Here is a 17,124-nt window from a genome sequence, read left to right on the forward strand (position 1 = left end):
GAGAGAATGCGCAGGGTATAGTGTTCCCATGGATCTACATGGTTGAAGTGGAAGAATTATAAAGAACTGTTGAAAGAGCCTGGGTCACATGGCTGTTGGAGTTTAGTACTGAGAAGTGTAAAACAATACATTTTGAGAGGTCCTGAAATGGATCAAGTTGAAAAAGTATAACAGAGCAGAGAGGCCTTGGTGTTCAGGCATACAAATAAAGTCTTAGAGATGTACAGATGAAGGGAAACATCTTTGGTCCAACCAGTCCACAGCAATAGATATCCTAAATTAATCGGACTTGGAAACATGTCCAGGAAGATTAAAGCTTAAACTTTCTAAATCACTGGTGAGGTCACAGCTGGATTATCGTGGACAGCGTTGGGATTCATCATTTCTGAGCTACAGAAGAACTCTCCTGGAATATTACCGAGGATAGGGAGTGTCAATTAGGAGTCGAGAGTGTGGTGCTGGAAAAGCACAGCAGGTCAGGCAGCATCCGAGGAGCAGGAGAGTTGGCGTTTTGGGCCGGAGCTCTTCATCAGCACTTTCCTGATTCGTCGACTCTCCTGCTCCTCAGATGCTGCCTGACCTGCTGTGCTTTTCCAGCGCCACTCTCGTGACTCTGATCTCCAGCATCTGCAGTCCTCACTGTGTCCTCGCATCAGTTAGGAGAGGAGCGGGAAAGGTTTGGACTTGTTCTCCAGGAAACAGGGAAGGTTACGGATGAAGTTTTAACGCAGCACACAATAAGAAATTAATCCCTTTGGTGGGTGGGTGATACATAGTCACCACTGATGCAAAACCATTGGGAAAAGATGTGGGGTGGGTGGGGGGCAGGATGAGGAGAAATGTTTTCATCCAGAGTTTAAGATCTTGAATGTACATTTTGAAAATGTACTGAAAGCATTTTGCTTTAGTATAACCATAAAGGATTGTTTTTACTCAAAAGAGGTTTTAAAAATAAATGATTAGAAAAATTAAGACAGCTTTTACAATCAGATGGTGCCAAGTTCAATGAGTTTGAATCGATACTTGGCAAACAACCTGCTGACTTTGTGACACCCCCTCTAGAGCTGGTGGGGCTTGAACCGGAGCGTCCTGGCTCACAGGTAGGGACACCATCACTGCACCACTTGCAATAAGCTGAAATAAGCTCTCTCAGAGCGGGTACCCCCTTGTGAATTCCTACTTTTGGGTTATGAGAGCTGAAGCTAGAAGGTGAATATTCTCATTTCCAAATGTTGCTGTTGAAAATGATACATTTTCATCCCTATAAAGAAGGTATTGCTGGAAAAGCGCTGCAGGTCAGGCAGCATCCAAGGAACAGGAGATTCGACATTTTGGGCATAAGCCCTTCTTCAGGAAGAGTATGCCCGAAACGTCGAATCTCCTGTTCCTTGGATGCTGCCTGACCTGCTGCGCTTTTCTAGCAACACATTTTCAGCTCTAATCCCCAGCATCTACAGACCTCACTTTTTCCTTCTTTATGGGGAGGCTAGTGGTCAAAGTAGAGCAAGGTGTGGGATGGAAAACATCGTTCAGATTTAATGCAAAATGTGGTACAGCATTTGGAGAATGGGTAATAATGACACAAAGAACTAGGTGCTTAGCAAAATCCAACCTATGTAAGCCTTTGGAATTTTTTTACCAATAGTTCCAATCTGACAGAATGCCTCATGCACAATATTTTGATCATTGTGTATTTACACCTACCAAACAGACTTGATTGAATCACTTAATGATACATGCATTTAATATAATAGTGAAAAGTTTCTACGATCACCGCGCATTGGCATTATTAACGTAAAACAAAAATAAAGATAGAAAGTTTAAAGAGTCCAATTTTTCCTTCTCCTTTGCAGCAGTCCTGCTCCAGGCTTCACCATCCCACACCATCCCACACCATCCCACACCATCCCACACCATCCCACAGGGCCAGAATGCCACTCTCTGTAGCCATGCTGCTTCTGAAGACACCCACACTCCAGAAGCCATCGAAGCCACCTTTCCCCCAAACAGATGTTAGATTAGATTACTTACAGCGTGGAAACAGGCCCTTCGGCCCAACAAGTCCACACCGACCCGCCGAAGCGCAACCCACCCATACCCCTACATTTACCCCTTACCTAACACTACGGGCAATTTAGCATGGCCAATTCACCTAACCCGCACATCTTTGGACTGTGGGAGGAAACCGGAGCACCCGGAGGAAACCCACGCAGACACGGGGAGAACGTGCAAACTCCACACAGTCAGTCGCCTGAGTCGGGAATTGAACCCGGGTCTCAGGCGCTGTGAGACAGCAGTGCTAACCACTGTGCCACCGTGCCGCCCACCTGCCACCGTGCCGCCCACTATGTCTTTCATAGGCAAGTTGAAGCAAGAAGAGAAAAACAGAAACTGAGAAAAGATGAAGGGAAAAGGGAAAAGGGAAAAAGGAAAGAAAAAGCAGATGGAGAGGATAAGCCTGGGCTCAGGAGCTTGGATACTGCCCACCCCACTGCCACCATCTTGGCGATCAGTAGGGGAAGGTCAGCAGACTCATCACCCCTTCCCCCTCCCCCTTCACTTCACGTCACATTCCCCCACAACTCCACCTCTCCCCCCTCCTCCTCCCCTCCTCCCCCTCCCCCGGTCCACCCCAACCCACCTCACCTCCCCCCTCCCCCTCCCACCCCACCCCACCTCCTCCCTCCCCCTCCCACCCCACCAGAAGTGAACAGATTAACACAGTTTAATCTCATAAGAAATTAAAATATAGCATCCACTTTATTTCATGGGAAACAATCATCCTCCCACTGACAAACTGTACTTCAACAAATTACAATCAAGTCAGTTCTGATCTGTATTACCATTTTTATGGCTCCATAGTTTTACAGTTTGTTTTTTTTTAGAAAGGATGTGATTCAGAAAGACCACGTGAACAATGTGAATGAGATGTTTTCTGTAATGACCAGTGAAGTTTTAGAAGAGAATTTTTATCTTACATTGTCATGACAAAAACAGACCAGAATGTAAAGACTGCAGAAAAATCCCAAGCTTTCAAATATAGAGTTTTTTTAAATGCAAAAGTACAGTAAATACAAAGTGAAATACAAGATCAGGTTGCAATTGGTAAGTACTGAGCCTGCCTGCATTGCCCAGTTGGAGAGGGATCTGATGTACCTGTGCAGCACACATACAGCTTGCCAAGAGGCTACATTATAAAATTTTCCAGTGTCCAACCAGTTAGAAAAAAATACACGCAGTGACTTTCTTCCTTTCCACTTGAATGACACTAATTATGGTTGGTCAGAGGGAGTCTTTGCTTCAGTCATTCGTTTTATTAAATGGATGGCCATTTTGGCAGTGCACACTGGGCTCATTACTCCAATAACTACAACATTCAGAAACCCAAGAGTCACTGAAAGCGAGGTTTATATTAGCAGCTGATCATCATCCTCAGAGCTGCAGCGTCTGTGGAAAGAGGTTTCCTGTTAAAGGTGATACATTTTTGCAAGTCATGTCCATAGCAAGGCAGTTAAAAACAATGTCCCTTCTCCTGCTGGTCAGTTTCACCAATACAGCAGTTTTGAACATAGAACAGAGAAAAATACAGCGCAGTACAGGCCCTTTGGCCCTCGATATTGCGCCGATCCAAGCCCACCTAACCTACACTAGCCCGTTATCCTCCATATGTCTATCCAATGCCCGTTTAAATGCCCATAAAGAGGGAGAGTCCACCACTGCTACTGGCAGGGCATTCCAGATACAGATTTGAGTTACAGATCGTTCTGCAAATTCACTGGAACGCAATTGATGAACTAGGGACACTCCTTCTAAAGTGTGAACTTTTAAAGCACGTATTGGTTATAACGCAACTCCAGCTCTTTTAGTTTAAATGCTGCTGCTGCTATGACGCGATTTTCTTATAACATGGGATCACACAAGAATGGAACTACCATATTATAGTAGAACCAACTGTACGAAGGGATCTCGGTGCAAGATCATAGGAAATAGGAACAGGACAAGGCCACTTAGCCCCTCAAGCCTGCTCCACCAACCAAAAGGAGCAAGGCTGGTCTGACATTCCTCACATCCATGTTCCTGCTCTTTCCCTGTAACTCTCGATTCCCCGACTGATCTATTTTAGCCTTAAATATATACAAGGAGTTTGCACTACAGCAAGGAGTTCCAAAGACTTGTAACATTCTGACAAAAGAAATTCCTTCTCAAGTCTTAAATTAGCACTCCTTAAATATGAGACTCTTCCCTCTAGAAGAAACATCCTCTCAGCATTGACCCTGTCAAGCCCCTTAAGAATCCGATATGTTACAATGAGGTCACCTCTCATTCTTCTAAACTCCAGGGAGGACAGTGCTAACCTGTTTAACCTTCGCCCATAAGACAATCCTTCCATCCCAGGGATCATCCCAATGAACCTTCCCTGAACTACCACCAATGAAATGATATTTTTCCTTAAATAAGAGACCAAAACTGCTCACCATGCTCCAGGTGTGATCTCACCAGCACCTTGTACAATCGCAGTTAGACTTCCCTACTATTATACTCCAACCCTCTTGAAGTAAGGGCCAACATTCCATTAGCCTTTCCAATTACCTGCTGTCCCTGCGTGCTGGCTTTCTGTGTTTCGTGCACAATTTCCCCTCCAGTCCCTTTGTGTTGCAGCTTTCTGCAGTTTTTCTGTTTAAAGAAAATTCTGTTTGATTAGATTAGATTAGATTACTTACAGCGTAGAAACAGGCACTTCGGCCCAACAAGTCCACACCGACCCTCCGAAGAGCAACTCACCCAGACCTATTCCCCTATATTTATGATTTGGAGATGCCAGTGTTGGACTGGGATGTACAAAGTTAAAAATCACACAACACCAGGTTATAGTCCAACAGGTTTAATTGGAAGCACACTAGCTTTCGGAGCGACGCTCCTTCATCAGGTGATTGTAGAGGGCTCACTCGTAACACAGAATTTATAGCAAACGTTTGCAGTGTAATGTAACTGAAATTATACATTGAAAAATTGATTGTCTGTTAAGCCTTCCATCTGTTAGAGAAAGAAGTGAAACTATCACTGTATTCTAACAGATGAAAGGCTTAATAGACAATCAATTTTTCAATGTATAATTTCAGTTACATTACACTGCAAATTTTTGCTATAAATTCTGTGTTACGATCGAGCCCTCCACTATCACCTGATGAAGGAGCGTCGCTCCGAAAGCTAGTGTGCTTCCAATTAAACCTGTTGGACTATAACCTGGTGTTGTGATTTTTAACCCCTATATTTACTCCTTTACCTAACACTACAGGCAATTTAGTATGGCCAATCCACCTAACCTGCACTTCTTTGGACTGTGGGAGGAAACCAGAGCACCCGGAGAAACCCACACAGACACGGGGAGAATGTGCAAACTCCACACAGACAGTTGCCCAAGGCTGGAATCTAACCTGGGTCTCTGTTGCTGTGAGGCAGCAGTGCTAACCACTGAGCCACCGTGTTCTTTTGCTCTCCTTTCCAAATTGAATAACTTCACTTTTTCCCACATTTTCCAGATATTGGCCCACTTACTGAACCTATCAGTATCTGTCTGTAAACTGTTTGTATCCCTCTCACACACTGCCTTGCCACCTGTTTTAGTATTATCTGTAAATGTGGTTACAGTACATTCGCTTCCATCCTCCAACCCATTACAAACAATTCCAGTCCCAGCACTAATCCCGACAGAACTCCACTGGTTACAGTTCACAAGGTGTCCTTGTGCATGAATCAGAAATATTATGCAGGTACAGCAAGTAATTCGGAAAGATAATAGAATGTTATTTTTCATTGCTAGTAGAACTGAATACCGAAACATTTTTTGAGGGAAGGTATGGTTCAATTATACTGGATAACAGATAAGTTTGAATCTGGAACACTGAACAATTTATACAAAAGAATTTGCCTTTCCCACATTGTCAGACAGTACATTCCAAACACTGACCACTTGAGTGAATTAACTAGTTCTATTAACTAATTCATAATTAACTAGGTCTATCTTTTTGGACCAACTATTTTAAACTGGTTCTGCCAGACAGCAGATGATTAAATCCCTCCCAAAGTGTTAATGGAATGTTTATGCTGAGGGATATTATGACAGGAGAGAGAAAAACCATTGAAATCAATACCTCACTTTTGGGTTTAGAGTCATAGAGATGTACAGCACGGAAACAACTTCGGTCCAAACCCCCGTCCATGTCGACCAGATATCCTACTCAATATAGTCCCACCTGCCAGCACCCAGCCCATATCCCTCCAAACCCTTCCTATTCATATACCCATCCAGATGCCTTTTTAATGTTGCAATTGTACCAGCCTCCACCACTTCCTCTGGCAGCTCATTCCATACCACTCTCTGCGTGAAACATTTGCCCCTTCAGTCTTTTTTACATCTTTCCCCTTTCACCCTAAACCTATGCCCTCTAGTTCTGGACTCCCCAACCACAGAGAAAAGACCATGTCTATTTATCCTATCCATGCCCGTCATGATTTTATAAACCTCTGTAAGGTCACCCCTCAGCCTTAGATGTTCCAGGTAAAATAGCCCCAGCCTATTCAACCTCTCTCTATAACTCAAATTCTCCAACCCTGCCAACAAGCCTTGTAAATCTTTCTGAACCCTTTCAAGTTTCACAACATCTTTCCGATAGGAAGGAGACCAGAATTGCACGCAATATTCCAACAGTGGCCTAACCAGTGTCCACAGCATGACCTCCCAACTCCTGTACTCAATACTCTGACCAATAAAGGAAAGCATACCAAACGATGCCTTCACCATCTTATCTACCTGTGACTCCACTTTCAAGGAGCTATGCCCCTGCACCCCAAGGTCTCTGTTCAGCAACACTCCCTAGGACATTACCATTCAGTGTATAAGTCCTGCTAAGGTTTGCTTTTCCAAAATGCATCAGCTCAGTTATCTAAATTAAACTCCATCTGCGACTTCTCAGCCCATTGGGGATTGTTTATTTCTAAGCTAAAATCAGAGATGAGAAAGCTTTCATCCAGGTTGAAAATGACCTGACCAAGGTTAGAACGGAGAAGAAATGGTTAAATCAACCCTACAGATTTGATAGGGAAGATACATTTCTCTGGATTTAAATAAACTGGCAAGTGATGGTGCTTGTGAGTGAAGGGATATTGTTTTACCAGGTGCTCAAAATCTTTTAAAGTACATGGTATGTAAAGAGTTTGGGTTGTTTTATTTTACTTACCTTTCTTTGGAATGACAAACTTCTTTCTATTGTTAAAACCAAATCTGCAGCTTGGCGTGCTTATGTTTCACTGAAAGACCAGTGTTAGATTGGAAAACAAAATCAGATCCATCCAGCCGGATTTAACTTTGGAATCTGACTTGTCCAGTGATAAATCAGTTGGGAACATAACAGGCGACCTTCCAATGCAGTCCTGAGGTCATGCTGCATTGTCAGAGGTTTGCTCTTGTGGACGAGACTTCAAATGAAGACACTCTCCATCTCAGGTGAACATGAAAGATGCGAGAACCATTATCCCAAGAAGACACTCTAGTGCTCTGGTCAATATTTATTTCTCAATCAACATCACTGGAACAGAATACAAGCTCATTCCCACAATATTGCTTGTGGGAGCTGGTGATACATAAACCAACTGCTCTATTTCCTACATTATAACCATGACTTTTTTGATTAATTCATAGGAGGTGGATCTTCCCGATTCCGTCATTCATTGAGATCACAGCTGATCAGATGGAGGTCTCAGTCCAGTTCCATACTTTATCTTTTCACTCCCTTTGATTCCTTGTGTGTCCGTGCATCCCTGGAATGTTGCAAGTTTATTCACATACAGAGTTACTTTTAATGTTTCAGCAAGGTTTAATGGGTCACGTTTGTCAATTGATCTCACATCTTCCCTGCTATTACACCCACTTTGAGAGTGTTGGTCTTCCATACGGACTAATGCATGAGAACAGGCCATTCGGCCCAATGGGCCTGGGCTGATGAGTCCACCCAGGCCTCCTCTCAGCCATCTTCCTCTAACCAATCAGCAAATTCTCCTACCTCCTGATTGTGTTCATCTGCCTTCCTTTTTAATGCATCTCAGCCTTACCTTATGGTCGTGAACTCCATGATCTCACTGCTATCTGGATAAGAGGTTTTGTTTCCTGAATTCACTATTGGATTTCTTTGTTGCTATTTTATCAAACAGCTATAGAAATGTACAGCTCCAAATAGGCCATTCCACCCTGTCCTAACTCTTTGTTTAGGCTATCAAAGAGACTTCCTTGACCCTTTCCCATCAGTTCCAAAATATCCTTCGGTTCAGTATACAAAGAATTCTATTTTGAAATTTATGGTTGAATCGGTTTCCATGGTCATGAGCTTTCAATATCAGATCTCTCCAGTGAGTTTGAATTCCACCAGCACTTGGGGTGGGATTTGAACCCCAGTCCCAGCAGCAATGACATGGTCTGCTGGATTCCAAGCCCAGTGAGTGACATTAGCTTTACACCACCACCAACAGCCTGAGTGTGCAACAGGAACAGACCAGGTTGTCCACTGCCTGCCCAACTGCTGAGATAAAGCATCACAAAGGCCAGGCCAACTCAACAACAACCATAATACCATCTGGAGAGACACCAACCAACCAGACTAAATAAAGAGAGAGGAAAATCTTGCAAATTCCTCTCATTAGGGGCTCCTTCATTAGCGTAGAAGTAAATGCCAGCCAGTGTATGCAAGTCAAAACTAAAACCCATCTGATTGCCCAATGTCCTATAGGGAAGGAACTCTGCCATCCTTACCTGGTCCGATCTACATATGACTCCAGACTCACAGCAATGTGGTTAGCTCTTAACTGCTCTCCAAAACAGCCCTGGTATAGGCACAGTTCAAGGCTAATGAGGAACGGGCAACAAATGCTGGCTCTAACAGTGATGCTCTAACTGAGAAACAAACTGGAGTTTTAAATTCTAAGAAAGGAAAATCTGGAATTTGAGTTTTAATCAGCCTTCGTCAATTTACAGAGTGTAAGACGTCTCAAAGAACAAAGAACATTACAGCACAGGAACAGGCCCTTCGGCCCTCAAAGCTTGCGCCGATCCAGATCCTCTATCTAAACATGTCGCCTATTTTCTAAGGATCTGTATTCCTCTGCTCCCTGCCCATTCATGTATCTGTCTAGATACATCTTAAATGATGCTATTGTGCCCGTCTCTACCATCACCCCTGGCAATGCGTTCCAGGCACCCACCACCCTCTGCGTAAAGAACTTTCCACGCATATCTCCCCTAATCTTGTCCCCTCTCAGCTTGAACTCATGATCCCTAGTAATAGACTCCCCCACTCTGGGGAAAAAGCTTCTTGCCATCCATCCTTTCTATACCTCTCATGATTTTTATAAATCACTTAGATGCAGGCACAGGTGGCTGGGTTAGACCATAAGACCATAAGACATAGGAGTGGAAGTAAGGCCATTCAGCCCATCGAGTCCACTCTGCCATTCAATCATGGTTTTAGATTAGGTTAGATTACTTACAGTGTGGAAACAGGCCCTTCGGCCCAACAAGTCCACACCGACCCACCGAAGCGCAACCCACCCATACCCCTACATTTACCCCTGCCCCTAACACTACGGGCAATTTAGCATGGCCAATTCACCTGACCCGCACATCTTTGTGACTGTGGGAGGAAACCGGAGCACCCGGAGGAAACCCACGCAGACACGGGGAGAACGTGCAAACTCCACACAGTCTGTCGCCTGAGTCGGGAATTGAACCCGGGTCTCAGGCGCTGTGAGACAGCAGTGCTAACCACTGTGCCACCGTGCCGCCCATGGTTGATGGGCATTTCAACTCCACTTACCCGCATTCTCCCCGTAGCCCTAATTCCTTGTTACTAAGTTTGCAAATGATAGTAAAGTTGGTGGAGAATTGGACAGTTTGGAAGAACGTTACAGGTTGCAGGGCAACTTGGATAAACTGCAGAATTGGGCTGAGAGGTGGCAAATGGAGTTCAATCCAGCTAAATGTGAGGTGGTGCACTTTGGGAAGAATAACAGGAAGGCAGAGTACTGGGTCAATGGAAAGATTCTTGGTAGTGTGGATGTGCAGAGGGATCTTGGAGTCCATGTATGTCGATCCCTGAAAGTTGCCACCCAGGTGGATAGTGCTGTTAAGGCGGCATACGGTGTGTTAGGTTTCATTGGTAGAGGGATTGAGTTCCGGAGCCGCAATGCCATGCTGCAACTGCATAAAATGCTATGGCGGCCGCACTTGGAATATTGTATACAGTTCTGGTCCCCATATTTCAGGAAGGATGTGAAAGCATTGGAAAAGGTGCAGAGGAGATTTACCAGGATGTTACCTGGTCTGGAGGGAAGATTTATGAGGAAAGACTGAGAGACTTGGGTCTGTTCTCATTGGAAAGAAGGAGGCCAATAGGGGATTTGATAGAGACATACAAGATGATTAGAGGATTAGATAGGGTAGACAGTGAAAGTCTTTTTCCTAGGATGATGATGATGTCAGCTTGTACGAGGGGGCATAACTACAAATTGAGGGGTGATAGATTTAAGACAGATGTCAGAGGCAGGTTCTTTACTCAGAGAGTGGTAAGGGTGTGGAATGATCTACCTGCTAATGTAGTTAACTCAGCCACATTAGGGAGATTTAAACAATCGTTGGATAAGCACATGGATGATGATGGAATGGTGTAGGGGAATGAGCTTAGATTAGTTCACAGGTCGGTGCAACATCGAGGGCCTGTTTTGCACTGTATTGTTCGATGTTCTATGTTATATTTTGTAGACTTCAATCAGGTCCTCCCTCAACCTCTGTCTTTCTGATGAAAATAATCTTAATCTACTCAACCTCGCTTCATAGCTAGTGCCGTCCATACCAGGCAATATCCTGGTGACCCTCCTCTGCACCCTCTCCAAAGCATCCACATCCTTTTGGTAATGTGGCGACCAGAACTGTACACAGTGTTCCAAATGTGGCCGAACCAAAGTCCTACACAACTACACTCACTCTAACAACTGGACAAAGCACTCCCACTGATCATCCCTCCTGACTGTTGTTAAAATGTTATATTCTACAAAGCGCCTGAAAATAGCTCACATAATACTCAAGTAATGAGACAACCAACAAGATCTGCCAATTATAATCACCAGGTATGCAGCTGATCAACGGGAAGACCAGCATTAAAATGATTAATTCAATCAAAACGTCAATGAGGATAATCAAGGAGACCAGTATCTCTTCAACTCAGAATTAGACTCGGTTTGTGGAGAGCCAGTGGACAGGGCTGAATTCGCAGAGACTGGATTTTCAAAGCTGGTTCTGGAATCCAAACTGGACCAACTCTGATCATTTCCAGCTCCTTTCTGTTATTTCTCCTTTCCCAATCCATCTGGAATTGATATTTGTGTATAACAGGCCAATCACATTCACACACTTCCTTTCACTTTCAAACCTGTTCCCTCAAGCTAGTGATATCATCGTTAGAATGTTAACCCACGGGTAATGGGCTTGAATACCACCATGGCAGATGGGAGAATTTGAATCCAATAAAAATCTGGAATGGAGTTAAAGCTGGCCATGAATGCATTGTCATTCTTGGGAACATGATGGTGAGCTGAAATGGCAGGTAACCAGAAACACGGGCTCACCTTTGCCGTCATAACATAGGTATTCTGCAAAGTGTTCACCCAGCCGGAGCTTTGTCTCCTCAATGTAGAGGAGACCACAAGAAATTGTTTACTCCTTAGCCCCTTCCACCCCACACATCATCAGTCTTATACACCAACCTTTTCCCAGATTTTCCTTTCTTGGAATTTAACCTCTAGCTCATTTCTCTCGATCTTTTATGGGACATGGGCATCACGGTTAGGACCAGCACCTGTTGACTATCCTGAGTTACCCTTGAACTGAATGCCTTGCCAGGGCTGTTTCACAGGGCACTTAAGAGTCATTTCTGAAGAAGGGTCACTGGACCCAAAACGTTAACTGTTTGCTCTCCACAAATCTTATCAGACCTGCTGAGTATTTCCAGCAATATTTGGTAGCATATACAAATTAGGTCCAGGGGTAGGCCATTCTACTCCTCAAAGCCTACCTCCCCACTCAACAAGATCATGTTTGATCTGATTGTGGCATCAGTGCCCACATCCCCATAGATTCTTAACTAATGAGGGAGTCAATCTACCACCACCTTAAAAACACCCTATCATCCTGTCCCCTCACGTTCTCCCCAAAACGAAGAGAGTTCCTCAGATTCACAACTCAGAGAAAACAATTCACAGCTCCATCTCCATGGAGATAGCCTTTGTTTTTGAGCCTAAGACTGAATGTTAAAACAGGCAGAAAAGGAAACTTGAAAAGCCATGAGTGTTAGGTATTGTTCTAATGGTTTTTCTCCTTCTGGTAATCACAGCTGCCAAAACAATGCGCTGGAACAGAATACAAACTGACCACAACATTGCTTGTGGGAGCTGGTAATACATAAACCGGCTGCTTTATTACCTACATTACAACCATGACTTTTTTTATTAATTCATGGGAGGTGGACCTTCCTGGTTCCACCATTCATTGAGTGGATCTGATTCAAACAAATCTGTAAATCACTGTCTTGTCTAACTGTTACCTGCTTAGTTCAGGGGTCGTTGTGCAGACTCTCAGGAAAATGTGGAGGTCTGTCTGTGGAAATCCATTCAGCTGAAATTTCTGTAACATGAAATCCAATAGGGAAGAGTTAATAAACATGACCCCTGTCACTTGTATTTTAAAAAAATACAATTGTACAGGACTGCAGTGAATTGTTAATATCCTCTAGAGAAGGATTCATTACCCTGTCGGCTCTATGTGACCAGGATAGATCCACAACAGCGCAGTTGACACTTATATTCCCTTATTAATGGCCCAGCAAGTCACTCATATGAACATAATAAATATGAGCTGAAAAAGAACCTTCAGCTTCGAGACTGTTTTGCTATTCAATAAGATCATGGTTGGTGCGTTTATGTGATGAATTCTACATTCCCATCTCACCCCATCACCCCACAATTCCCAACTAACCCCCTCAACCCTCAAGTACCATCTAAACCCATAGATCCTTGAATCCCTGCCTCACAAGAATCTCTGTCTTAAAAATATCCAGCGAGTCCACATCTCCCTCCTTCTGAAGCAGAGAGTTCCAAAGTCTCATAACTTGCTGAGAGAAATGTCACCTCATTTCAGTCCGAAAGAGTGACCTCTAACCTTTTCTGGTGTTGGACTCACTCCGAAGAACATCTTTCCCACATCCACCTGTCGAGGTCATTCAGGATCTTATTCAATTCAAATAGGTCACCCCTCACTCTTCCAAACACCAGTGGGTACAAGCCCAGAGTCTAAACACAAGAACTGAACTGGAAGGACCACCAACAGCACAAACAGCAACGACAAATACAGTCCTGTCATCTAGAAAGACAAGGGCAGCAGATACATGGGAAAACCACCAAGTTCCCCTCCAAGCCACTCACCATCCTGACTTGGAAATATATTGTCGTTACTTTACTGTCTCTGGGTCAAAATCCTGGAATTCCTTCCCTAACTGGTTTCAATGATCAGGAGAGGCTAAGATTATTGTCCCTACAGCAGAAAAGGTTAAGAGGAGACTAAATGGAAGTGTTTAAGATCACAAAAACTTGTGATGGCGTGCATTTAGTCACAGGAGGTGCAGTGACAGACAGACACTGATTTTAGATAATGTGCAAAAGATGCAGAGATGACATGAAGGAAGAGCTGTAAGAGAGATGCTCTGAGACAATGTCCTCAGTTTTATTAATGGAGTACAGCCTACAACAATACAGGGTGAAAGGCAGAATTCTTGGCAGTGTGGAGAAACAATACCCATAGATCCCTCAAAGTTGCCACCCAATTTGATAGGGTTATTAAGAAGGTATATGATGTGTTGGCTTTCATTAGCAGGGGGATTGAGCTCAAGAGCTGTGAGGTTATTCTGCAGCTCTATAGAGCCCTGGTTAGATCACACTTGGAATATTGTGTGCAGTTCTGGTCACCTCATTATAGGAAGGATGTGGAAGCTTTAGAGAGGGTGCAGAGGAGATTTACCAGGATACTGAAGAAAGGTTGAAGGAGCTAGGGCTTTTCTCATTGAAGTAAAGAAGGATGAGAGGTGACTTGATAGAGATGTACAAGATGATGAGGGGCATAAATAGAGTGGATAGCCAGAGACTTTTTCCCAGGACGGAAATGGTTATCATGAGCGGGTATAATTTTAAGGTGATTGGAGGAAGGTTCTTTACACAGAGAGTGGTGGGTGTGTGGAATGCACCGTCAGTGGTGGTAGGAGAGTCAGAGACGTTAGGGACATTTAAGTGACCCTTAGATAGGCACATGGAAGTTAGTACAATGTGTATGTGGGTTAATCTGATCTTAGAGTAGGATAGAAGGTCGGCACAACATCGAGGGCCAAAGGGCCTGTACTGTGCTGTACTGTACTTTGTTTGAAGAGCAGGAAGGTGATGTTGAAGTTGTTTAAAACACTCTGTTAGACCTCAGCTGAAGTATTTCGTACAGGAATTGGTGCCAGATTATTAGAAAACATCTGAATGCATTGGATAGAGAGTGCAGAAACAATTTCCAAAAATGGTTCCAGGGATGAGAAACATCAGGGATGAGGATAGACTGAAGAAGTTGGGACTGTTCTCTTTGGAGAGAAGGCGGCTGACAGGCGATCTGATGGAGGCTTTTAAAATCATGAGCGGGCTGAATAGAGTAAGTAGGGAGAAACCTAAAATCGAGTAAATCAGGAGAAACTGTTCCCATTCATAATAGGAACTAGAATAAGATGGCATGGATTTAAAGTGATGTACAAACAGAGCAAGGATGATCAGAGAGAAGGCCTTTTCATTCAGTGGGTCACTGCTGGGAATTTCTTTTTTAATTCACGCAAGGGATGAGAGTGTCATTGGCTGGGCCCAGCATTTATTGCCCATCCCTAGTTGCCCCTTGAGAAGGTGGTGGTGAGCTGCCTTCTTGAACTGCTGCAGTCCACCTGCTGTAGGTAGACCCACAGTGCCTCCTGACTCCTCAAAGCCTGTCCACCAGCAACGAGGTACAAGTCAGTACTGTGATGGAATATCCCCACTCACCTGGATTAGTGCAGCTCCAACAACACTCAAGAAGCTTGACACTATCGAGGACAAAGCAGCCCACTTGATTGGTACCACATCCACCACTGACGCTCAGTAGCGGCAGTGTGTACCATCTACAAGATGCACCTTCCAAACCCATAACCACTTCCACCTGGAAGAAGGGCAGCAGATACATGGGAATACCACCCTCTGCAAGTTCCCTTTGAAGCCAGAAACCATCCTGACTTAATTGAAACAATATCACTGTTCCCAGGTCAAAAGTGTATAACTCCCTCCCCAGTAGTAAAGTAGGTACAGGTTACCTAATGTTACCTAATGTATAAAGGAATTCTTCATCATCAATGTCTCAACAGTGATTTGGGACAAAAAATAAATTCTGGAATTTGCAACTATGCAGACATTACATGAAAAAAAAACTTTTACACAAACAAACTATGCTACTGTCTATTTGTTTAATTTTTAATCCTTACCTTAATAGTTTCATAAGTATCAGTGATGAGGGCAATGAAGAGACTGAGGACCATGTAGATGAACAGGCTGATGAAGGAATACAAGTAGATTCTGCTGAACAGCCAGAGCAAGTTACTTTTCTCCTGAATTTCAGCAAATGTTGCAAACATGTCATCACCATTGATGAGAGAAAAAAGACACTCAGCAACAGTGCTTAGCTTTTCAAACTGGAAGGAGAGAGGAAAGAACAAAGAGGGCCATTTGAACATGACATGTGCAGATCACAAATATTTGATTTGATGGATGACTGGTCATGGAGCTTGCATACATTAGCTGCCCTGCATCCTGATTGGTACACACCTGTCAAAGTATACAATTGGTCACATGGTGAACTGAAACCAATCAGACTAGGAGAAAGTGAGGACTACAGATACTAGAGATCAGAGTCAAAGAGTGTGTTGCTGGAAAAGCACAGCAGTTCAGGCAGCATCCGAGGAGCAGGAGAATCGACGTTTCAGGCATAAGCTCTTCATCAGGAAGCTTATGCTCAAAACATCGACTCTCCTGCTCCTCGGATGTTGCCTGACCTGCTGTGCTTTTCCAGCACCACACTCTGACTTTGAAACCAATTAGATTAGAGTATTCACAAAGATGGACAGGCAAGGTTTGTATGAGTGAGTTTACAAGGATGTGGTTGGGTGCAGAAGGTTTGCATTGCAAAGAAAGGCTGGATAGGCTGAGACTGTTCTTCAATGGAGTGTAGAAGGTTGAGAGGTGACCTGCCAAGTTTATAATAATGAGGGGTATAGATAGAGTTTATGGGAATTGTCTTTTCCCCCAAAGATGGGGAATTTCAAGACTAGGGAGCACATTTTTAAGGTAAGAGGAGAGAGATTTATAAAAGACATAAGAGGTAATTTTTTTTTATATAGAGAGAGTGGTTAGTGTGTGGAATGTACTTCCTGGTGAGGTGATGGATGTGGGTACAATTAAAATGTTTAAAAGACATTTGGATGGATACATGAATGGGAAAGGTTTGGAGGGATATGGGTCAGGAGTAGGCAGGTGGGACTATTTTAGTTTGGGATTATGTTGGGCATGGACTGGTTGGACCGAGGGTCTGTTTCCGTGCTGCATGACTCTATGGCTCTCAGTAAGAAGCAATTCAAATTAAACATAGAAGATCTTGAGGTGTCCTCAAATGTATTTGCCTTTCCACGCCATTGGGTACATGCCTTTATTAGCTGAGACATTGAGTTGAAGAGCAGGGGGGATGATGCTATAAAATATTGGTTAGGCTACAGATAGAGTGTGCAGTTCTAGAACCCACATTGTCAGAGAGATGTGATTATACTGGAGAGGAAGCAGAGGTGTTTTACCAGGACATTGCCTAGGCTGAAGAGTTTCAATGATGGAGAGAGATTGGACAGACTGGGGTTGCTTACTTTAGGACAGAGGAGACTGAGAGGGGACATAATTGAGCTGGAGAAAGTGATGAGGGCATTGATAGGGTAA

General features: G+C 43.8%; 1 protein-coding gene across 6 annotated transcripts in view; it reads right to left on the bottom strand.

Annotated features, from left to right (window-relative positions):
- Positions 1 to 2,929: 2,929 nt before the first annotated feature.
- LOC132818867 (mucolipin-2-like) overlaps positions 2,930 to 17,124 on the bottom strand; it is a 116,022-nt gene continuing 101,827 nt past the window's right edge. For 4 of the 6 annotated variants that reach the window (XM_060830021.1, XM_060830016.1, XM_060830017.1 and 1 more), the window contains 4 exons: positions 15,630 to 15,836; positions 12,645 to 12,724; positions 4,591 to 4,674; positions 2,930 to 3,447 (listed from right to left, as the gene is read on the bottom strand). In XM_060830021.1, coding sequence (XP_060686004.1) covers positions 3,408 to 3,447; positions 4,591 to 4,674; positions 12,645 to 12,724; positions 15,630 to 15,836 — 411 coding nt within the window. In that variant the 3' untranslated portion in view covers positions 2,930 to 3,407. Of the gene's footprint in view, positions 3,448 to 4,590; positions 4,675 to 7,709; positions 7,819 to 12,644; positions 12,725 to 15,629; positions 15,837 to 17,124 lie in introns of those variants that run through there. The other 2 variants (XM_060830020.1, XM_060830019.1) reach the window with 2 other exon arrangements.

This window comes from Hemiscyllium ocellatum, chromosome 9 (genome assembly GCF_020745735.1).
Source record: "Hemiscyllium ocellatum isolate sHemOce1 chromosome 9, sHemOce1.pat.X.cur, whole genome shotgun sequence".
Taxonomy (NCBI): Eukaryota; Metazoa; Chordata; class Chondrichthyes; order Orectolobiformes; family Hemiscylliidae; genus Hemiscyllium; species Hemiscyllium ocellatum.